Source organism: Gopherus flavomarginatus, chromosome 7 (assembly GCF_025201925.1).
Source record: "Gopherus flavomarginatus isolate rGopFla2 chromosome 7, rGopFla2.mat.asm, whole genome shotgun sequence".
NCBI lineage: Eukaryota > Metazoa > Chordata > Testudines > Testudinidae > Gopherus > Gopherus flavomarginatus.
The window spans coordinates 79,754,337-79,778,514 of NC_066623.1; the positions used below are offsets into that span (position 1 = coordinate 79,754,337).

Consider the following 24,178-nt stretch of genomic DNA (forward strand, 5'->3'; position numbering starts at 1 on the left):
AGGTGGAAAGAGCTTGAGATGAGACTAAGGTTAAAGGCCATCATAGATGATCAGCATCAAGAGAAGGTTGCATCAGTCTCTTTACTGGCAAAATGTTCTGAAAAGGCTCATTGCCATTGTGAGAATGCTTGCTATCCAAAACCTAGCACTGTGTGGCACTTTAGATCAGCTGTATGTGCCAGACAATGGAAACTTCCTTAAACTTCCTCAGCTGATGGCTGAGTTTGATGCTGTACTCCAGGAGCATCTAAGAAGAGTCCCCACCCAAGAAATGTACACACACCACTACCTTGGGTGGGGGGGAATTCAAGATGAGATTATTCAGTTACTAGTAACAAAAGTCAAACAGAAGATTGTGGCAGAGCTGAAGTCAGCAAGATATTACTCTGTCATTCAGGACTGCACCCCTGACATCAGCCATATGGAACAAATGACTTTAATGGTGCGTTTTGTAACAACAACAGAACCTAGTGAAAATGTTCTTGCAGTGATGACTGTCGGAGCATTTTCTAGAACGTATTGACATTGATGATCCTACAGGAGCTGCTATGACAAATGTGCTTCTTAAAAAGTTGGAAGATACAGGAATTGCGATAGCTGACATGAGAGGTCAGGGCTACGATAATGGTGCCAACACGAGAGGAAAGAACAGAGGAGTGCAGACACGGATCCGACAGTTAAACCCTTCAGCGTTTTTTTTTTTTTGTCCCATGTAGTTCTCATTCATTGAACTTGATGGTCAGTGATGCAGCATCCTCTCTCTCACTGAAACCACTGAATGCCGCACCATGGGAAAGTCGAGTGGAACATCATTTTGGGAAGATAGTTGCCATTATGGAGGATAATGCTATGGCAGGAACTGTTCGTGGGAGAACAGTGGCAAAGGGAAATGGAATCACCAGAAACATACATAACTTCAAATTTCTGTGTGGCTTAGTGTTGTGGCGTGACATACTTGTCGTGGAAAATCGACCACACGGTTGATTTTGGATCAGACAGCCTGAGGCACCTTTATTGCTATAACAAGACTACTAGATTACAAGTATGCATACAGGGAGAGACAGCGTAACCCCACGCAAGAGGTAGGCTGCTCTGCCCTTTACAATTTTCACCAAGCTCATAAAGGTTAAAACCGCAAAAACGTCACATATAAGCATGCCCATATTTGGGTTAATATTGCTAACACTGCAAATTAAGATTAATATTTTACTGTAACTGGCATAAAATATTGCAAATCAGCAAGCTATTTCAACATGTTTCATGTGTTCTGGCAGTGATTGCCGTGGTCATTCTGTAACCCCTCCTTACAGTTACCTAAGTAAGCAATATTTGCCATACTATACTTGCCTAAAGCTGAGCTGGCCCCAAGAGACCTCCTGCCCTCCTCCCAGTTCCTCTTTTGTCAGTGTGTCATACCTCATTTCTTCATATCTAGTTTCTTTACAACTCAGTTTCTTCATGCCCCAGTGCTCAGTATGCTGATAAACAATTTTAGCAGAAGTTTGTAACTCTTGCTTTTATTTAGCATAGCTTTGTGCTAAAGGCTTTGGGCCTGAAACGTCGAGGGGGTATAGGTTATTCTTATTCTGAAACTCTGAATCAACAAGGGGGGGGGCTATTTTCCCTATCATACTGTTTGAAATAAATGTTGTAAGCAAGCGAATCCAAGGTGTTGACCTTGATATATGTGGAGCAATGGAAAAACTGGACAAAACAAAGTCCTACCTACCGTCTTACCAGTCAAATGAGGGATTTCAAAATGTTCTGAAGAGTGCACAGAAGTTGGCAGAGGAACTTCACACTGAAGCTATTTTCCCATCCATTCAAGAATACAAGAGTCACCGAAAGAAGAAAACATTTTGATTACAAGGCACGGGATAATCCCATAAGAGACCCCAAACAACAATTCAAAGTTAAATTCTTTAACCAGATGCTAGGTTGTGCAATACAATCAGTTGAAGAACGTTTCATGCAGCTTAGGGAACACAGCAGTATATTTGGGATATTCTGTGATATTTCAGACCTCCTCACAATACTTGAAGAAGACCTAGACTAGCAATGCCGGGCACTAGAGACAGTGTTGACACACGATGACCCGTGTGATATTGGTGCGAGTGATTTAGGTGATGAACTGAAAGCCCTTTCAAGATATATTTCAGCAGGATCAACTCCAAAGGCTGTTCTGGAATACATGTGCACAAATAAGATGACCACCTTCTTTCCAAATGCTTTTGTTGCTCTGCGCATACTTCTAACACTTCCTGTAACAGTTGCCAGTGGAGAACACAGCTTCTCCAAGCTGGTTAATAAAAACACATCTAGCCTCCACAATGACACAGGAGAGGCTGGTTGGCCTTACACCCATCTCAATAGAACATGAGCTGGCCCAGACTGTGGACCTTCAGCAGGGAGCAGTTCAAATCTTTGCAACCAAGAAGGCACAGAAAGCACCACTTTGGCATTTTTATCTTTTTGAATAATCAGTGTTTACTTATGCAGACAAGAGAAGTTACATTTGCTGTTAGGGCATTTGAAAGTTAGGTGTTACTTAAAATTTTTGAACAAGGCATTTGAAGTTGTTAGTTCTCCTTTATTGGGGTAGGTAGCAAAGCAGTACCATGAGAGGAATAGAACAGCAAGAAGGCAGCATTGAAACCTTTTAAAGTTTTGGCCCAAGTGAGGGTTCATGGAGGCATTATTTAAGCTCCTCACCTCAGGTGCCAAAATGTGGGCCCCAGCCCTGAATACCACTGACAAGAGGCCACCACAAATTACCTTGTGCGCTCATTTCAAGACACAGCATCTACCTACAAGTTTCTCTTGCTCTTTGGCAGGGAAAACGACCCTTATTCGCCCTGAATAAGCCCGGGCGAAGGTTGTTTACATAAAGCCACGTGTAGCTGCGGGACTGGAGGCTCCGGAAACTAACTCCCAGCGAGCAACCTCGCTCATTAGCGGCAGGTGTAGGAGCCTGCGGGAGCGAACACGAAGGGGAGTCTGTGCCCCGCGTCCCTTGCCCTGGCTTGGGCCGCCTGCGCGGCGCTCTCGGTTTCATTGAACAGCCGACTGCTCAGTACGGCAGAGGCGCTGCGCCCCCAACGCTCTCCCGCAGCTACAGGACGAGGGAGAGGCAGCGGCTGCAGCCAGCGGAGGCGGGAGCCCGCCCCCGGGGCGGTGCTGGGCCCGCCCGCCGCTAGCCCCGCTCTGTCCAGTCGGGAGCCCTGCGGCGGAGGGTGACACCATGGCTCGCGTGCTCAGCCGGGACCCGGTGGACATTGAGGTACCCGCGTGGGGTGGGGCTGTGCACAGGTAGGGCCGCCCCCCGAAGTTGGAGCCAGGAAGCCGGCGGCTCCTGCTGCACTGAAGGGGTAGCGCAAAATCCAGGGCCCCACTCAGTGCATTGCTCTGGGCGGCCATGGCGGTACACTACACACCCCGCTCGCCCGGGGGTACTGCAGCCGGGGGTGGGGGTCATCAGCACTGACAAGGGGCGAGCCCGGTCTCCGGCCCCGAGCAATGGAAATAGTCTCGTACCCGGAGCTGAGCCGCTGCTGTCTAGTAAATCAGGGCCCCTCTTTGTCCTCTTCTCCCCTCCCCTTGGGGAAGGGTGACGCGGCTGGCCCGGCAGCTCTCAGACTGGGGAGAGTTCACATCAGGAGTAACACTGGCGAAAGTGGAGTGTGGAAATGTCAGCCCTCGTGGAAACGGGCTGGCCAGTGAGTGGTGCAGCGAACACCTCAGCCCTCTTCCCTAGTGAGTGACCAGACAGCAAGTGTGGAGAATCGTGGGGGAGGTGAAGGGAAGGGTGAGAGGCACCTATATAAGACAAAGACCCAACTATCCGGACTGTCCCTATAAAATCGGGACATCTGGTCACCTCCTCTCTTGCCAGATTTGAGGGGTGACACAGCTGGGCATCTCAGCTGTGGCTCACGGTGAATGAAGCAAGACATTTGGGGGAAGAAGTTGGAAATTCAGAATGGTATTTTCACCGATCCAACCCCCCCCCCTTCCTTTCTTCTCTCCCTTTTCTCCACCTCCCCCGTGCATCCTAGTCCCATTTCAATTTTCCCTTTTCAGATTTTGTTCTTCGCCCTCAAACAAAGGAAAGACTGTTCCAAACCACCTTACGTCAGTAGTAAGCAACTTCCCCATGGTCCTCAACTGAATTCTCTCCTTTGGAGACTAGAACTGCAGGAACACCTTCTCTTTCCTCCCTTGTCTCCTCTTTTGCAGTGAAGACTTTAAAGAAGTTCCCAATCTTTCCTTTCTGTCTTTATGTACAGGAGCCCAGCATCTGAGGGTCTGTAGGAAGCTCTTCAGTAGGACTGGATTATTTTGGATCACTCACTGCACTCTCCAGAAGGTCCTGCTATGCTGCATCTGGGCATCCCAATAGACCCAAAATAGTCATGAAGCTGTGAGAGCTTGGCAGGGAGACATGGACTCTCAAGCTTCTCTTCCTTCCACTCTCCTTTTAGAAAACTGAACTGATCCATAGATCTCATTGGCAGTCCAGTTAGTAGAAATATTTCATGAGGTACTGAGTGGGGCTACAGGTGTGATTCCCATTCTGTAAATCTCCTTCCACGACCTACTCCCAATCAAAAAGGGCTCTCTTTAACTGTTGCCCAAAGTTCAGTATGATTTGCGGTGCTATGGGTTGGTCTGGGAGCTTTTGATCTGGTCCTGAGATTGACCCTCTCCCTCAACTCATAAACCTTGATTCTGGAGTAAATCGAGTTTAATGGAGCATGATCTGTCTATAGTTACATTTGTGCAACACTACAGACTTTAGCAGGGGTTGCATGGGTGCAACCAAAGGCATTTTTTTTGGCCCAATGCACATTGAAACTGGCATTTTTGTAGATTCCAAGGCCAGAAGGACCCTTGTGATCATCTAGTCTGGCCTTCTGTATAACACTGTCTATAGAACCGTCCCCAAATAATTCTTATAAAAACATCCAATCTTGATTTAAAAATTGTCAGTGATAGAGAATCCACCACAACCCTTGGTGACTTGTTCCCATGGTTAATTACCCTCACTGTGGTTTTTTTTTTTTTTTTTTTTTAGTCCTTATTTCCAGTCTGAATTTGTCTAACTTCAGCTTCCAGCCATTGCATCTTGTTACAAGCTTCTCTGCTAGACTGCCGAGACCACCCATTAAATATTTGTTCCCTGTGTAGGTACTTACAGACTATGATCAAATAGCCCTGTAACCTTCTCTTTGTTAAGCTAAATAGATAGACTGAAGGAGCTCAATCACTATAAGGCATGTTTTCTTATCCTTGAATTATTCTTATGGCTCTTGTCTCTCCAAGTTATCAATATTCTTCTTGAATTGTGGACACCAGAACTGCTTCAACTGCTTGGAGGATTTACTAAAGTATTCAGTTGATCCCATTCCATTTTCAGGTTTTAAAATCTCACATTTTTCAGCTTGACATGCCGAGTCACAGGATGATATTTTAGGATTGAAAATATTGGTTATAGAGGGAATGACTTCATGGCTCATCAAGGGATCAATAATAATATAGAGATTGCCACCTCCAGGTCATTGGTGGAGATCCGCTGTCAGATCAGTAGTGACTAGATGTTATCAAACAGCAATTCACAGACCTTGTTGGAGTGCGGCTTTTATGTTCAACACATTTCCTAGCTAAATTGGTATTTGGATCATAGTCCCTACCACTGCCCACAAGGGCTGTCGACAGTCTCAGTAGAGGTGAAACACTCAGCTGGTCTGGAGAATGAACTGTTAGAAGCAGTCCTTCTAGAACATCATGGAAGCATATTATCATTAAATTAGAACTACCCATGCCAGAGCAGTCAATACACTGTTCTTCAAAAGCACCAATGTTTGCTTTTATATTATAACAACAAAAAAGAAAAAGTTGGAAATTGTAGCAGAATAAGCTTTGCAGTACTAAGTCTTTAATCACTCTCCTGATCCAAAAACTTCCCACATCTTGCATTTTGTTTCACATTGTTTTGAAAAATGAGACTCCGAAGTCAACTTCAAGGTCACTGAATGGTCATGTGTTGATAATTCAACACCATACTCAGTAATTGTGCTGGTGTATTTGGGAAGCTACTTTGAAAGAGACTTGTATCTATCTCACTTTCAAGTAGAAAATATAAATTTTAGTTTTTGTTTGTTGTTTGGTTTTGTTTTTTTAAGTACTCATCAGTCAGGCAAGAAAGGTAATCTCTTTAGTAAAATGAATTGTCTTTGAGTGTATTGAAATCCCATAAGACCCTGATGTCATGGGTCAAATGTGGCCTCTCCTCACCCCTTTCCATAAAAGATGCATGTACCAAATTTTACGTTTCAAACTCAATGGAAACAAAGAAATGTATGGTCAGTAACCTCATTAAAAGAGTCTATTATCAGGGCCAACCTAGACCAAATGGTGTCCCAGGCAAGGAGCCTCTTAGGCGCCCTCTCATTTGTTAAACTTTGAATAACTTGGTTTCTATTGCATTTGTAGCTCATTTCACAACTTTGATGCATGATTTGCATGAATGATTTATCTCTGTCATATAAGACAATAAATTTGCATGCTAAGAACTGTAAATCTGTATTTTATTCATGCCATATATAAGCAAATAAATATATTTTTTCCTCTAAGTCATAGAAACTTTAATTTTAAAAATAACTGAAATGTACTAACATCAAGAAATTGAACTGTCCTCAAACATTATTTAAGTATAACAAAAGAAGTAACAGTATTTCTTTCTTATTGTTGCATAGATAATGGTTCAATAGATATCTCAGGTGTCTCATTAAATATGTACTTTATTAGTTGCTACTTACACTCTTTATGTCTTAAAACACAAGTACACTTTCACAGTTACACAATGAAACAAGGTTCACAGATGGGCTCTTACTTCACATCAGTTCGTTCTTATATCTCACTGACTGTTTGGTACATCCTGCCCCTTATACACCTGCGAGGACTTGGCTGACAACATTCTAGGAGGTTTAAGGAAAATGTAGTTCTCAGAACTCTGGAAGTTTCCACAACATTCTACAAAGGTCCAGAACATTCTAGGAGGTTTATGAAAAATGAATACCTGAAACATGTTATTTCAACCATTCTGTTTTCCCTTTTGTTGCTGACAACAAAAACAACACCCCAAGGCACCTCCCCTCCAAGTCCAGCACCCCAGGCAGTTGCCTGAGTTAACCTGCCTCTAAATCCAACCCTGTCTATTATATTACAATTTTGTGAGTCATGCTAAGAACAATACAGTCAAAATGAAATGATAGGCTGAAATGTGTAGGAGCCCTTCTCTGCAGGTTCTTTGAGCTCAAGGTTAGAGATTCTGCAAGGGTAAATTGGTTGAATCCCTGGTGAAAGAGGGAGTGCATCCATTCCTCTCCTGCCCAATGCCCATACTATCTTTGCATATCTCACTCAACTTCATTGGATCTCTCACCTTCACAAAATTATGTAATTAATGTTCGTTTTCCTCTGACCAACCAGTGCTCCCCAGAGGCATGTTATCTCCATAGAATTGTGAGAGTGCCGTCTCCCTCATTTCAGTCCCTGACATTGGGACTAGTGTTCATAGAGGTGTGTGTATGGAAAACTATGTTTATCATACAAGAGATAAACACTACCCTCTGTCAAAGCAGACACGTTTACCGAAGTTAATAACACAATGCTAAATAATAACAGCATGCACCCCGCCCCCCACGATACACACAATAAAAAGTCCACCCAAGAGTTCTGAAGGATCTCAAATGTTAAATTGCAGAACTGTAGTCTGTAACCTGTTGTTTTAACCAGCTTCTGCACCAAATGACTGGAGGATAGCTAATGTGATGCTAATTTTTAAGAAGAGCTCCAGAGGTGATCCCAGTAATTACAGGCTGGTAAGCCTGACTTCAGTACCAGGCGAACTGCTTGAAACTATAGTGAAGAGCAAAATTGTCAGACATGTAGATGAACATAATTTTTGGGGGAAGAGTCAACATGGTTTTTCTAAAGGAAAAACATGCCTCACCAATCTGTTAGAGGTCTTTGAGAGGTTCAATAAGCACATGGACAAGAGGGATCCAATGGATATAGTGTACTTAAATTTTCAGAAATCCTTTGACAGGGTCCCTCACCAAAGGCTCTTAAGCAATGTAAGTAGTCATGAGATAAGAGGGAAGGTCCTCTGGATTGGTAACTGCTTAAAAGATAGGAAACAAAGGGTAGGAATAAATGGTCACTGTTCAGAATGGCGAGAGGTGAGAAGTGATGAGACCCCAGGGATTTGTACTGGGACCAGTCCTATTCACCATATTCATAAATGATCTGGAAAGGGGTAAACAGTGACATTACAATATTTGCAGATGATGCAAAACTACTCAAGATAGTTACATCCCAGGCAGTCTGCAAAGAGCTGCAAAGGGATCTCTCAAAACTGGGCAACAAAATGGCAGATGAAATTCAATGCTGATAAATGCAAAGTAATACACATTAGAAAATATAATCCTAATTATACATATAAAATGATGGGGTCTAAATTAGCTGTTAGCACTCAAGAAAGAGATCTTGGTGTCATTGTGGACAGTTCTCTGAAAATATCGACTCAATGTGCAGCGACGATCAAAAAGGCAAACAGCATGTCGGGAATCATTACGAAAGGGATAGAGAAGAAGACAGAAAATATCATATTGCCTCTATATAAATCCATGGTATACCCACATCTTGAATAATGTGTGCAAATTTGGTCGCCTCATCTGAAAAAAGATATATTGGAATTGGAAAAGGTTCAGAAAAGGGCAACAAAAATGATTAGGGGTATGGAATGGTTTCTGTATAAGGAGAGATTAATAAGACTGACTTTTTAGCTTGGAAAAGAGATGACTAAGGGGGGATATGATTGAGGTCTATAAAATCATGACTGGTGTGGAGAAAGTAAATAAGAAAGTGTTATTTAGTGCTTCTCATAAGAACTAGGGGCCACCAAATGAAATTAATAGGCAGCAGGTTTAAAACAAACAAAATGAAATATTTCTTCACACAATGCAGTCAATCTGTGGAACTCTTTGCCAGAGGATGTTGTGAAGGCCAAGACTATAACAAGGTTCAAAAAAGAACTAGATAAATTCATGGAGGATAGGTCCATCAATGGCTATTAGTTAAGACGGGCAGAGATGGTGTCCCTAGCCTCTGTTTTCCAGAAGCTGGGAATGAGCGATAGGGAATGGATCACTTAATGATTAGCTGTTCTGTTCATTCCCTGTGGGGCACCTGACATTGGCCACTGTCGAAAGACAGGATACTGGCCTAGCTGGACCTTTGATCTGACCCAGCATGGCCGTTCTTATGTTCTTAAAACACAACTTGCTCCTCAGAATCAAATTTGGTTGTGATTCTGTCAGAGAGAGAGAGAGAGAGAGAGAAAATAAGGGCATTTCACAGGGCTTTTCTTCCTAGTGGGTAGTCTGCTGTCTACTTCTTGGAGCCAGGCTTTGCAGTGGTGATTCCTGGCTGGAGGGTGAGATGAATGCCTAGAATACTCTCATAGCTATTTCCTAATATCCATACTGATGTCTGACTTCTGGAAATGAGCTGAAAGGTCTGAAGGGCTAAAACTCTGATTTGACCATGCTTTAAAGTGGCTACCTGGAATTATCTGCTCATGTAAGCGTGTAAACTTTTGGTATTTGCATATATAATGTACTGTGCATTAATAGCACTGAAACTATCTGTTTTAAACTTTCCTTTTATTTAGTTTCATCAGCCAGAGATGGTAAGTATGTGATGCATTTCTTTCCCTCATAAGTCTTTTTTTCATTCAGTATACATGTAACCTATCCTTGGCTTCATTTGTCTTACTGTTAATACTAATAAGACGTCTGTGTTTATTACATCATCATGTTTTATTTCTTGCTGCACTTTGATTTTTTGATTTATGTCCCTGTCTCTGGTTTAGCCTATGTATATGATAAAATTAATAACCTGTCATTTCCAAGGTACTTTTGAAAGATGCCCCAGACTGTCAAATTTTTTGGCATTTTTCCTCTTGTCACAGATAGTTTGCCTTCCTCCATGTTGACACATTTAATTAAGTCCTTGATCCAGGCTGACCTGTGGAGAGTCTTCTCACCCATAGTAATGCAATCCATTTTGGCCAGCAGTACTGTGTGTATGTAGTACATGTGCAAAGTGCAACGGGCCAGATTTTGCCTAATATGCACAGACCAGTACTAAGGGTACTGTGGAGTTTCCCAGAGCTACTTGGTTAACAGCAGACGTGTGAGCTGTGCTCATTCAGGGCTGCAGCCTGCACTGTTTTTTGAAGGCTGGTGTGAAGGGAGAATGAGGTCTGGATCAGCACAGGGAACAATTAATGCACTCAGTACTCAACGACTACAGTTGTGGCTAGCTCCAATATAGAGGGAAGGAGTGGTACTTCTTGTGCCATGCTCCTGGTTGTGTGTGCACAGTACAGAGTGCCCTCTGCCCCTCACCTCTTTGTTTCATTTTACAGCCTGGTGTATGCAATACAAAGCAGCAGACCAGCTGAGCTGGCTGAAATTATGCTCTTCTCTGGTGCTGTGTGTGTACTGGGCATTGCAAAGTGCAGTTTATGAAAGAGTGCTGCAAATTTCACTTTGTAGGTCCATAGCTCCCAGAGCACAATGGACTGGAGCGGTGAGAAGGGGCATTAAAGAAAAGAGGTTGCTAAAAAACAAAGCACTGTAATACAGTATCCTTTAAGGGAGAAGTAGGCCAAATGTTGGGAGATGGAGGCATAGTGTGAAAACATAGGAAAGCTGGATTCAGATAATACAAAAAGGGAGCCCTGTTGTCCTGAATGTCCTTTTCTTGCTCTTAAAAACATGGCAAAGATTATGTAAATAAATGTATGCAATTGGCTACCTTTGATCCAGACTGGTTGATTTTTTCTTAATTCCAAAAAGCTTCTGTTGTTGCGACATCTGTGAATGATTAAAATACCTGCTATTGCTTGAAGTGGTAAAATACCACTTTAATTTGTAGTGTTGTTTCGAAGTTACGGCTTCAAATTACTTGTAGTTCTGAGCAGACAGGGAACACTGTTCCCATATAATTAACCATATCTATCTAAGATCATGTGATGAATGATCAGTAAGGAAATGAAATTTCCTGTTTACCCATTTTGCTTTATGGGTTCCCATTTAGAGGTGTTTTGTTTTGTTTTTTTAGTGTAGTAAACTCTTAGCTGAAGAGAACAATAATTATAGTGTGATTAGTAAAAGATCAGGCAAGATTATAGTCCACATTTGTCCTTCCCATTTTGAAAGAGTTCTTTAAAAAACTTATTAGGGGACTAAAAGGGGTAATTTAAAATTGTTGGATGCCAAGGAATTTTATTTAAAAACTGACTAAAAATATTTAGTCCAGAGAAACAAGAAATGGGAGGCCAGCTCTTACTAATTGTTTCTCTTATTGCCAATTCAGGAGCGTGACTCCCACTATTTTAGTCACAGGGGTTCTTTTACATACATACCTTGGAGGACACCCTTCATTGAGACCCAGCAAAATAATCACAAATTATTAACCATGGGTATTTTATTATTAAAGAAAGGAAAAGAAAACATTAAACAAAACAACACTAATGACAGAACACAATGATAAACAGTGACTTCTGTTACAATTGCTTCTATATGTCTCTGTGAGGAGCTTTTAACAGTGATTACATGCTTGAGAGTAGAACTGCCTTTTGGGGGGAGGCACTTTTCTCTTGGTTAGTTCAGACCAAGGTCATCTTTCCCCAAATTATTGTGAATGCAGCTGTAACATTGGGGGTGCCCAGAACTGTGAGCTATTGTTACCTCTGTGCCTCAACAAATGAGCCTTGCTAGAGATTTGTGTGTGTGTGAGTGCCACACCACACCAGTCTGTCACAGACAGGTGCAGTGGCACAGGAGCGAGCAAACAGAGCTGTAAACAGAGGAGTTTGAGTGGGAGTTTGCAAGGGGAGTTTGGGAGGAAGACTAAGAGAACCAGGCAGAGGAACAGACAGGCTAGTGAAGGGAGTGTGTGGTGTTCTGGCAGTGTTGTGGTGCTCTCTGGGGGTTTGTTTTGCTGTGGGTGGTGGTGGTTTGGTTTGTTTTGTTTTTCCTGGACTTACAGGACTTAGGTGGGAAGGCTATGACAGATACAGAGGCAGCAGTGGTAGTTACCCAAGCAGTGGAAGACACAATGAAGATGACTGGAAGCTGTGGTATGTACATGATCCTGGAGGGGGTACCTGAAAAGAGTTTCGTCTGCATGAAGTGTCACCTGATAGAGCTGATGGAATAAAAGATCTGAGGATTGGAGATGCAGGTGGAAACTCTGGTTGAGTTTTGAAGGGGGTTCGAGCAGATGATGGAGCAAAGACATGAGGAGGCTGAAGGGAAAAGCTCAGACTTGCACGTGAAAGCAGAACCAAAGAACTCTGGGGGGAGACTGCTGTGTGAGGAAAGTGGACAGTGGAAGTATGTGACTAAGAGAACCAGGCAGAGGAAAAGACAAGCTAGTGAAGGAGAAATAGAGCTCAGGAACAGGTTTGAGGAGTTGGAAAATGAAGAAGGGGCACAGTAGGTGGTCACTGAAGGTGGGAGGGCAAAGAAGAAGAGAAGAGCAGCTAGTTCTGTAGGAAGAGGGGAAGAATCAATGGAGACAACACCGAATATGAGCCCCAGGAAGATACGGGAAGGGTTGCAGAGGATTGCAAGGGAGAATAGGAATCGAGAAGACTTGCAGTCAGAGGAACAGGGGATAAACTGGAGAAGTGCACCATCACCAGGAAAGGGCAGGTCTACATGATTGGGGACTCCTTACTGAGAACAGACAAGCCTGTAACTAGAGCTGATACAGGGAACAGAAGGGTGTGCTGTCTGCTGGGTGCTAAGATATGGAATGTGGACCTGAGGCTGAAGAGGATCCTAATAGGAGCTGGAAAGAATCCACTGATTGTCCTTCATTTGGGAACAAATGATACGGCTAGATTCTCACTGGAATGTATCAAGGGAGACTATGCCAGGCTGGGGAAGACGCTTAAGGAAATCGAGCCTCAGGTGATCTTCAGTGGGATTCTGCCTGTTCCTAGAGAAGGGCAACAAAGGTGTGACAAGATTATGATGATCAACAGATGGCTCAGGCAGTGGTGCTATAAGGAGGGCTTTGGGATGTATGGCCACTGGGAAGCATTCATGGACAGAGGACTGTTCTCTCGGGATAGACCTCACCTGAGTAGGGGGGGAAATAGACTTTTAGAATGGAGGCTGGCACAACTGATGAAGAGAGCTTTAAACTAGGAATTTGGGGAATATGGTTGGGAGATGTCCAGGTAATCTCCACGCCAGATTGAGAGGGAAGAAAACGAAGTAAGAAAGGATACAGCCATGGGTAGGAGAATGGACATAAGGAGGAAGGGTAGTGTAGATACCATTCTAGCAGGTGATAATGGCAGTAGAATGTCTGTGCCTAATTGGGTAAAGAATGTGAGTGAAGCCAAACAGCAAAAATTAAGATGTTTGAACACCAATGTGCGAAGCCCAGGTAACAAAATGGAGGAACTAGAGTTACTGGTTCAGGAAGTGAAACCAGACATTATAGTGATAACAGAAACATGGTGGAATAGTAATCATGAAGGGAGTACAGGTATTGAGGGGTATGTGCTGTTTAGGAAAGACAGAAATAAAGGCAAAGGTAGTGGAATAGCATTGTATATCAATGATGAGGTAGACTGTAAAGAAATAAGAAGCGATGGAATGGATAAGAGAATCTGGGCAAAAAACACATTGTGGAAGAAAGCTACTAGAGCCTCCCCTGGGATAGTGTTTGGGGTGTGCTATAGACTACCAGGATCTGATTTGAATATGGGAAGAGACTTCTTTAATGTTTTGAATGAAGTAAATGCTAATGGGAATTTGTGTGATCATGGGAGACTTTAACTTCCCAGATATACACTGAAGGACAAGTGCTAGTGATAATAATAGGGCTCAGATTTTCCTGGATGCAATAGCTGATGGATTCCTTCACCAAGTAGTTGCTGAACTAACAAGAGGGGATGTCATTTTAGATTTGGTTTTGGTGAGTAGTGAAGACCTCATAGAAAAAATGGTTGTAGGGGACAACCTTGGTTCGAACGATCATGAGATAATTCAGTTCAAACTACATGGAAGGGTAAACAAAAACAGATCAGTGACAAGGGTTTTTGATTTCAAAAGGGCTAACTTTAAAAAATTAAGGAAATTAGTTAAGGAAGTGAATTGGAATGAAGAACTTGTGGATCTAAAGGTGGAGGAGGCCTGGAATTACTCCAAGTCAAAGTTGCAGAAACTATCAGAAGCCTGCATCCCAAGAAAGGGACAAAAATTCATAAGCAGGAGTTTTAGACCAAGCTGGATGAGCAAGCATCTCAGGTGATTCAGAAAAAGCAGAAACCCTACAAGGAGTGGAATATAGGAGGGAGCTGCAAGGAAAGTTACCTTATTGAGGTCAGAATATGTACGGATAAAGTGAGAAAGACCAAAAGCCTTGTAGAATTGGACCTTGCAAAGAGAATTAAAACCAGTCGTAAAAGGTTCTATAGCCATATAGATAAGAAAAAAACAAAGAAAGAAGTGGGACCGCTAAACACTGAGGATGGAGTGGAGATTAAGGATAACGTAGGCATGGCCCAATATCTAAACAAATACTTTGCCTCAGTCTTTAATGAGGCTAACGAGGAGCTTAGGGATAATGGCAGGATGACAAATGGGAACGAGGATATGGAGGTAGATATTACCACATCCGAGGTAGAAGCCAAACTCGAACAGCTTAATGGGACTAAATCGAGGGGCCTAGATAATCTTCATCCAAGAATATTAAAGGAACTGGCACAAGAAATTGCAAGCCCATTAGCAAAAAATTTTAACGAATCTGTAAATTCAGGGGTTGTACCATATGATTGTAGAATTGCTAACATACACCTCTACCCTGATATAACGCAGTCGTGGGGAGCCAAAAATCCCTACTGCGTTATAGGTGAAATGCTGTTATATGGGGGTAGCAGTGGCAGGGCTGCAGTGGTGATTTAAAGAGCCTGGGGGGAGCCCCAGGCCCTTTAAGTTGCCGGCAGAGCCCCGCTGCTGCAGTCCTGGGGTAGTGGCGGCAGGGCTCCAGAGGTGGTTTAAAGGGCCCAGGGCTCCCCATAGCAGCCGGAGCCCCGGGGCCTTTAAATCGCAGGTGAGCCCTGCTGCCACAGCCCCAGGGTAGGAGAGGTAGGGCTCCAGCAGTGATTTAAAGGGCTCAAGGCTCCCCGCAGCTCCTGGAACCCTGGATCCTTTAAAATGCTGCCAAAGCCCCGCTGCTACTACATGATATCCAAACGCATGTTATATCGGGTTGTGTTATAGCGGGTTAGAGGTGTAGTTCCTATTTTTAAGAAGGGGAAAAAGGGTGATCCAGGTAACTACAGGCCTGTCAGTTTGACATCTGTAGTATTCAAGGTCTTGGAAAAAATTTTGAAGGAGAAAATAGTTAAGGACATTGAAGTCAATGGTAATTTGGACAAAATACAACATGATTTTACAAAAGATAGGTCATGGCAAACCAACCTGATCTCCTTCTTTGAGAAGGTGACAGATTTTTTAGATAAAGGAAATACAGTGGATCTAATTTACCTCGATTTCAATAAGGCATTTGATACGGTTCCACATGGGGAATTATTAGTTAAATTGGAAAAGATGGGGATCGATATGAAGATTGAAAGGTGGATAAGGAACTGATTAAAGGGAGACTACAATGGGTCATGCTGAAAGGCAAACTCTCAGGCTGAAGAGAAGTTACTAGTGGAGTTCCTCAGGGATCGGTTTTGGGACAAATTTTATTTAATCTTTTTATTACTGACCTTGGCACAAAAAGTGGGAATGTGCTAATAAATTTTGTGGATGACACCAAGCTGGAAGGTATTGCTAACACAGAGAAGGACTGGGATATCATACAGGAAGATCTGGATGACTTTGTAAACTGGAGTAATAGTAATAGGATGAAATTTAATAGTGAAAAGTGCAAGGTCATGCATTTAGGGATTAATAACAAGAATTTTTGATATAAACTGGGAATTCATCAGTTAGAAGTAACAGAGGATGAGAAGGATCTTGGAGTATTGGTTGATCACAGGATGATTATGAGCTGCCAATGTGATATGGCCGTGAAAAAAGCTAATGCAGTCTTGGGATGCATTAGGCGAGGTATTTCCAGTAGAGATAAGACACTGGTGAGACCTAATTTAGAATATTGTGTTCAGTTCTGGTCTCCCATGTTTAAGAAGGATGAATTCAGACTGGAACAGGTACAGAGAAGGGCTACTAGGATGATCTGAGGAATGAAAACCTGTCTTATGAAAGGAGACTCAAAGAGCTTGGCTTGTTTAGCCTAACCAAAAGAAGGCTGAGGGGAGATATGATTTCTCTCTATAAATATATCAGAGGGATAAATACCAGGGAGGGAGAGGAATTATTTAAGCTTAGTACCAATGTGGACACAAGAACAAATGGATATAAACTGGCCATCAGGAAGTTTAGACTTGAAATTAGATGGTTTCTAACCATCAGAGGAGTGAAGTTCTGGAACAGCCTTTGAAGGGGACCAGTGGGGACAAAAGACATATCTCGCTTCAAGACTAAGCTTGATAAGTTTATGGAGGGGATGGTAAAATGGGGTAGCCTAATTTTCACAATTAATTGATCTTTGTCTATTAGCAGTAAATATGCCCAGTAGCCTGTGATGGATGTTAAATGGGCTGGGATCTGAGTTACTACAGAGAATTCTTTCCTGGGTGTTGGCTGATGAGTCTTGCCCACATGCTCAGGGTTTAGCTGATCACCATATTTGAGGTTGGGAAGGAATTTTCCCCCTGGGCAGATTCTCATAGACTCAAGGACTGGAAGGGACCGCGAGAGGTCATCAAGTCCAGTCCCCTGCCCTCATGGCAGGACCAAATACTGTCTAGACCATCCCTAATAGACAAAAGCTGTAGAACAAGGCACCACTGGGAATTGAAACCAGGACCTCCTGTTTACAAGGCAGGTGCTTTAGCCAGCTAAGCCATGGCAGAGGCTCTGGGGTTTTTTCGCCTTCCTCTGTTGAGTGGTCACTTGCTTGAGGATTCTCTGCACCTTGAAGTCTTTAAACTATGATTTGAGGACTTCAGTGGCTCAGACATAGGTCTGAGGTTTGTTGTGGGAGTGGGTGGGTGAGATTCTGTGGCCTGCATTGTGCAGAAGGTCAGACTAAACAATCATATTGATCCCTTCTGACCTTAAAGTCTGTGAGTCTTTCTCACCAGCAAACAGGCTGTGCTGGCCAAAATCTCACTTAGTAGGTAACAATCTGAACTCCAGCCCCGGAGCTCCCCAGATACATTTCTCTGCAATGCATGACCGCACCGCTGTTCATTCAGAGAAGATACTAAGTTTGCTGCTCTTTTGAAGGGTTACATCAGCTTATTAACATAACAAAGGTGAATACACCTTGCTCTTCAAGCACAGTACTGAGATGATTTATAGTAAAAATAAAACAAGTTTATTAACAAGAGGACATAGGTTAAGTGATACCAAGTATCAGTGATCAAAATAGAAATGGTTATAATCAAATAAAAGTGAAACACACCTGAAAGAATAAAACTTGATCTAGCAAGATACAGTTTCTGTTCAAGATGGTTTTCTCTCACTTATCGTCTCAGCTTTTACCGTCCAGTCTGGCTGGGACCCATCACAAAGATCAAATCATTTGATTCTTTTGTCTCCTAAGCTGAAGGACAAGAACATAAGAATGGCCATACTGGTTCAGACCAAAGGTCCATCCAGCCTAGTATCCTGTCTTCCAACAGTGGCCAATGCCAGGTGCCCCAGAGGGAATGAACAGAACAGGTAATCATCAAGTGATCCATCCCCTGTCGCCCATTCCCAGCTTCTGGCTAACAGAGGTTAAGGACACCATCCCTTCCCATCCTAACTAATAGCCATTGATGGACCCATCCTCCATGAATTTATCTAGTTTTTTTTTGAACCCTGTTATAGTCTTGGCCTTCACAACATTCTCTGGCAAAGAGTTCCACAGGTTGACTGTGCGTTGTGTGAAAAAAATACTTCCTTTTGTTTGTTTTAAACCTACTGCCTATTAATTTCATTTGGTGGCTGCTTGTTCTTGTGTTATGAGAAGGAGTAAATAACACTTCCTTATTTACTTTCTCCACACCACTCATGATTTTATAGTCCTCTATCATATCCCTCCTTAGTCGTCTCTTTTCCAAGCTAAAAGTCACAGTCTTATTAATCTCTCCTCATACAGCAGTCCCTAATCACCATATCCCTAATAATTTTTGTTGCCCTTTTCTGAACCATTTCCAATTCCAAAATAACTTTTTTGATATGGAGTGACCACATCTGCACGCAGTATTCAAGATGTGGGTGTACCATGGATTTATATAGAGGCAATATGATATTTTCTATCTTATTATCTACCCCTTTCTTAATGATTCCCAACATTCTGTTTGCTTTTTTGATTGCTGCTGCTCATTGAGTGGATGTTTTCAGAGAAGTGTCCACAGTGACTCCAAGATCTGTTTCTTGAGTGGTAACAGCTAGTTTAGACTCATCTGTTTATATGTATAGTTGGGATTATGTTTTTCAATGTGCATTACTTTGCATTTATCAGCATTGAATTTCATCTGCCATTTTGTTGCCATCACCTAGTTTTGAGAGATCATTTTGTTGCTCTTCACAGTCTGCCTGGGACTTAACTGTCTTGAGTAGTTTTGTATCATCTGCAAATTTTGCCACCTCACTGTTTTCCCCTTTTTTTCAGATCATTTATGAATATGGCGAATACTACTGGTCCCAGTACAGACCCCTGGGGGACATCACTATTTACCTCTTTCCATTCTGAAAACTGGCAATTGATTCCCACCCTTTGTTTCCTATCTTTTAACCAGTTATCAGTCGATGAGAGAACCTTCTCTTTTATTCCATAACTGCTTACTTTGCTTAAGAGCCTTTGGTGAGGGACCTTGTCAAAGGCTTTCTGAAAATCTAAATACACTATATCCCCCATGTCCACATGCTTGTTGACCCCCTCAAAGAATTGTAATATATTCATGAGGCACGTTTTCCCTTTGCAGAAACCATGTTGATTCTTACCCAACAAATTATGTTCATCTATGTGTCTGTCAGTTTTGTTCCTGACTATATTTTCAATCAGTTTACTTGGTACTGAAGTCGGGCTTACCGGCTTGTAATTGCTGGGGTCACCTCTGGAGCCCTTTTTAAAAATTGGTGTCACATTAGTTATCCTCTAGTGATTTGGTAGAGAAGCTGATTTAAATCATAGTTTACAGACAACAGTTAGTAGTCCTGTAATTTCACATTTGAGCTACTTCAGAACTCTTGGGTGAATACCATCTGGTCCTGGTGACTTATTTTACTGTTTACTTTATCTATTTGTTCCAAAATCTTCTCTAGTGAAACCTCAATCTGGCACCAGTTCCTCAGATTTGTCACCTAAAAAGAATGGTTCATGTTTGGGAATCTCCTTCACATCCTGAACTGTGAAACTGATGCAAAGAATTCATTTAATTGCTCCGCAATGGCCTTACTATCCTTGAGTGCTTCTTTAGCATCTCGATCATCCAGTGGCCCCACTAGTTGTTTAGCAGGCTTCCTGCTTTTGATGTACTTAGAAATATTTGCTATTACTTTCTGACTCTTAGGCTAGCTGTTCTTCAAATTTTTTTTTGGCCTTCTTAATTAAATTTTTACACTTCATTTGCCAGAGTTTATGCTCCTTTTTTCCCCCTTACTAGGATTTAACTTCCACTTCTTTTAAAAGATGTCTTTTTGCCTCTCACTGTTTCTCTTACTTTGTTGTTTAGCCACAGTGGCTCTGTTTTTGTTCTCTTACTATGTTTTTTAATTTGGGGTATACATTTAAGTTGAGCCTCTATTATGGTGTCTTTATGCAGCTTGCAGGGATTTTAATTTTGGTGCTGTACCTTTTAGTTTCTGGTTAACTAACCACCTTGTTTTTGTGTAGTTCCCCTTTCTGAAATTAAGTTTTACAGGGTTGGGCCATAGTGGTGTTTTCCCTGCCACAGGGATGTTAAATTTAATTATATTATGGTCACTGTTACCAAGTGGTCCAGCTATATTCACCTCTTGGACCTGATTCTGTGCTTCACTTAGGACTAAATCAAGAATTGCCTTTCCTCCTGTGAGTTTCAGGACTAGCTGCTCCAAGAAGCAGTCATTTAACGTGTCAAGAAACTTTATCTCTGCATCCCATCCTGAGGTGATATGTACCCAGTCAATATGGGGATAGTTGAAATTCCCCATTGTTACTGATTTTTTTTATTTTAATAGCCTTTTTAATCTCCCTGAGCATTTCACAGTCACTATCAGTATCCTGGTCAAGTGGTTGGTAATATATCCCTACTGCTATATTCTTAGTATTTGAGCATGGAGTTACTATCCATAGAGATTCTGTGGTACAGTTTGGTTCACTTAAGATTTTTACTTCCTTTGATTCTATGCTTTCTTTCACATATAGTGCCCCACCCTCACCAGCACAACCTATTCTGTCCTTCCGATATATTTTATACTCTGGTTTTACAGTGTCCCATTGATTATCCTCATTTCCTCAAGTTTCTGTGATGCCCTATTCAGGGGCGGCTCTAGGTACCAGCAAAGCAAGCACGTGCTTGGGGCAGCCCATTTGCAGGGGCGGCAGGGATCCAGCATGGGAGCTGAGAACCAACAGGGAGCTCTGGGAGCTACTGGAAAGGAAGGAGGGGGACCTCATGCGGCAGCGTGCTGTGAGTGGAGAGTTGCCCTGTGGATGGCAGGGATACCATATTTTAACATTCAAAAAACAGGACACTCCACGGGGATGGAGGGTAGCCCCACCCTGCCACCTTCCACTCCCTCTCACTGCCCCCCACAGAAACCCCAACTCATCCAACCCCCCCGCTCCCTGTCCCCTGATCACCCCTTCTGGGACCTCTACCCCTAACTGTTCCCCAGGACCCCACCTCCTATCTAAGCACTGCTGGTCCCTGTCCCGATTGCCCCCTCCCAGGACCCCTTCCCCTAACTGCCCCTTGGGACCCCACCCCCTATCTAAGCCTCCCTTCTCCTTGTCCCAACTGCCTGCTCCTGAGACCTCCCAACTTTCCCCCTAGGACCCCACACCCTACCTGTCCCCTGACAAACCCCTGGGACTCACATGCCTATCCAACCGCTGCCTGTCCCGACTGCCCCCCCCCGAACCCCTGACCCATCTAACACCCCCTTCTCCCTGCCCCTGACTCCCCCCCTGAACCTCCACCCCATCCAACCCCCCCCCGCTCCCTGTCCCTTGACTGCCCCCCTGGAATCCCCTACCCCTTCTTCAACCCCCCAGCTCCCTTATCATGCCACTCAGACCAGCATGTCTGGCTCTGCGCAGCACCAGACACGCTGCTGCATACATGCTGCCGTGCTCCCCCGCGGAGTCCACAGCACCCCCCCCCCCCCACACCCAACACCTGCCTTCCAGATTTGAACACCTCAAAATTCAGGAGTGCTCAAGCTCAGTTTGGGCAGCTGTTCATTTCTCCCAAATCAAATATACTGATCCACTGTAACTTGCTTTAGAAAAAGTAGGATAAAATTGAGCAAGAAATGCGTCCCCTTGGTTATTAGGACTGGAATTGCTATTTTCAACAGTCATTGCCTTTTGTTTGTTTGTTTAAAAGGAAGACAGTGATATTGCATTGGCAAATTCCCCATAGAAAGAAAGAGTGGAACAAAAGAATAATTAAGGCGCCTCAACTTTTCCTCCTTTATGGAGGACAGTCTTATAATATGCATCCAGATAGCCTCCAGTCACATAAGCTGAAAATTGTTCCACTTTACTGCAGCTCTGTGACCCTATGGGAACCAATCCTGTCTGTGTTTTGTGCACATCCAAAATTTCTGCTGAATGACTCGCCCTGAGAGCGAGTTACCACTGACCCAGGGCTGCGGCAGAAGGAGAGTGCAGGTCGGGGGCGGGGAGAGCCCAGGCCTGGGGCGGCAGGAGGTGTAGGGGGAGGGCACTGATGGCAGGGGGAAAGGGAGAAGCCCAGCTCTGAGGCGGCAGGGGGTGTGTGTGGGAAAGAGCCCAGGGCTGGGGCAGCAGGGGGGTGCATGGGCAAGCCCAGGGCTGGGACAGGGGGCAGCCAACATTTTTTTTGCTTAGGGCGGCAAATAACCTAGAGCTGGCCCTGGCCCTATTATATCAATATCCTCATTTAATAAGAGGCACTCTAGTTCACCCATCTTATTATTTAGACTTGTAGCATTGGTATATAAGCATTTAAAAAACTTGTCACTTTTTAGTGTCTCCCATTACATGATGTAATTGAATGAGACTTTTTTTAATTTGACTGTTTCTCATCAGATCCTTCCTGTATTTTATCTTCCATATTCTCCTTCTTACTAGGACGTAGAGAATCTCCATTAGTAGATCCTTCCCTAGGGGATGTCTCTGTCCAAGCCATGTGCTCCTCCTCACCTGTTGGCTTTCCCCCAGCTCTTAGCTTAAAAAATGCTCTACACTCTTTTTAATTTTAAGCGCCAGCAATGTGGTTTCCATTTTGGTTTAGTTGGAGCCCATCCTTCCTATATAGGCTCCCCCTTTCCCAAAAGTTTCCCCAGTTCCTAATAAATCTAAACCCATCCTCCCTACACCATCGTCTCATCCACGCATTGAAACCCTGCAGTTCTGCCTGTCTAACAGGACCTGCATGTGGAACTGGAAGCATTTCAGAGAATGCTACAATGGAGGTCCTGGACTTCATTCAGCCTCTTACCTAGCAGCCTACATTTGGCCTCAGACCTTCCTCCTATCTTTCCCTATGTCATTGGTACCTACATGTACCATAACAACTGGCTCCTCCACAGCACTACACATAAATCTATCTAGATGTCTCGAGAGATCCGCAACCTTTGCACCAGGAAGGCAAGTCACCATGTGGTTCTCCCAGTCATCGCAAACCCAGCTATCTATGTTTCTAATGATCGAATTGCCCATAACTAATGCCTATCTTTCCCTAATAACTGAAATTCCCTCCCTCGCACTGAGGATACCACATCATCTGGAAGGAGGGTCCCAACTATGGGATCATTTCCCTCTGCTCCAGCTGGATCTTCTCCTCAACAGCACAGAGGCTGTCAGACTGGGGGTGGGACTCTTCTACTGTGTCCCGGAAAGTCTCATCTATGTACCTCTATGTCTCCCTTAGCTCCCCCAGCTCAGCCACCCTGGACTCCAAAGCCCATACACGGTCTCTGAGGGTCAGGAGCTCCTTGCACCGAATGCACACATACAGCACCTGCCGATAGGGCAGGTATTCATACATGCTGCATTGAGTGCAATAAACTGAGTAGCCCCTACTCTTCTTGCTGGACTTCTGCCTGCATTCTCTTTTTACTCCTGCCGCTTATTCCTTGGTTGTTGTTTTGTTTTTATCAGGGGGCAGTTTTTGGCTTAAGTTTAAGGAATGTTAAATGTATGTAGCACTTCCTCAAGCTCCCCCTGTAAACTCCCTTGCAAAACTCCCGTTAGCCGCTCCTGTCCGCTAGTTCTTCTGGTCACTTAGGAGTGGACTTTTTAAAGCCTTGGTCTTCCTGAGTAGCTCTGCTCCCTGGTTAAGGGTTGATGGGTGCTAACGGGCTTAGGGATCAAAGCCTTCTTAAGAAGCTCTCAGCTGAGATGGAGTCTCACACAATTAGTTTCACACATACAGAATGGGAAGAGAATGTCTAGGAAGGAGTACTGCAGAAAGAGATCTAGGGATTATAGTGGACCACAAAATAAATATGAGTCAGCAGTGTGATGCTGTTGCAAAAAAGGCAAACATGATTTTGGGATGCTTTAACTGGTGTGTTGTGAGCAAGACACGAGAAGTCATTCTTCTGCTCTACTCTCTGCTGGTTAGGCCTCAGATGGAGTATTGTGTCCACTTCTGGGCACCACATTTCAAGAAAGATGTGGAGAAATTGGAGAGGGTCCAGAGGAGAGCAGCGGGAATGATTAAAGGTCTTGAGAACGTGACCTATGAAGGAAGGCTGTAAGAATTGGATTTGTTTAGTTTGGAAAAGAGAAGACTGAGAGGGGACATGATAGCAGTTTTCAG

General features: G+C 43.5%; 1 protein-coding gene across 6 annotated transcripts in view; it reads left to right on the forward strand.

Moving 5' to 3' along the window:
* Positions 1 to 3,165: 3,165 nt before the first annotated feature.
* The window catches only part of DPYD (dihydropyrimidine dehydrogenase), a 616,437-nt gene continuing 595,424 nt past the window's right edge, over positions 3,166 to 24,178 (forward strand). For all 6 annotated transcript variants that reach the window (XR_007775327.1, XM_050960937.1, XM_050960938.1 and 3 more), the window contains exon 1: positions 3,166 to 3,280. Coding sequence is in view for 5 of the 6 variants with exons in the window: in XM_050960937.1 (XP_050816894.1) it covers positions 3,242 to 3,280 (39 nt within the window). In the remaining variant the exon portion in view is untranslated. The remainder of the gene's footprint in view (positions 3,281 to 24,178) is intronic.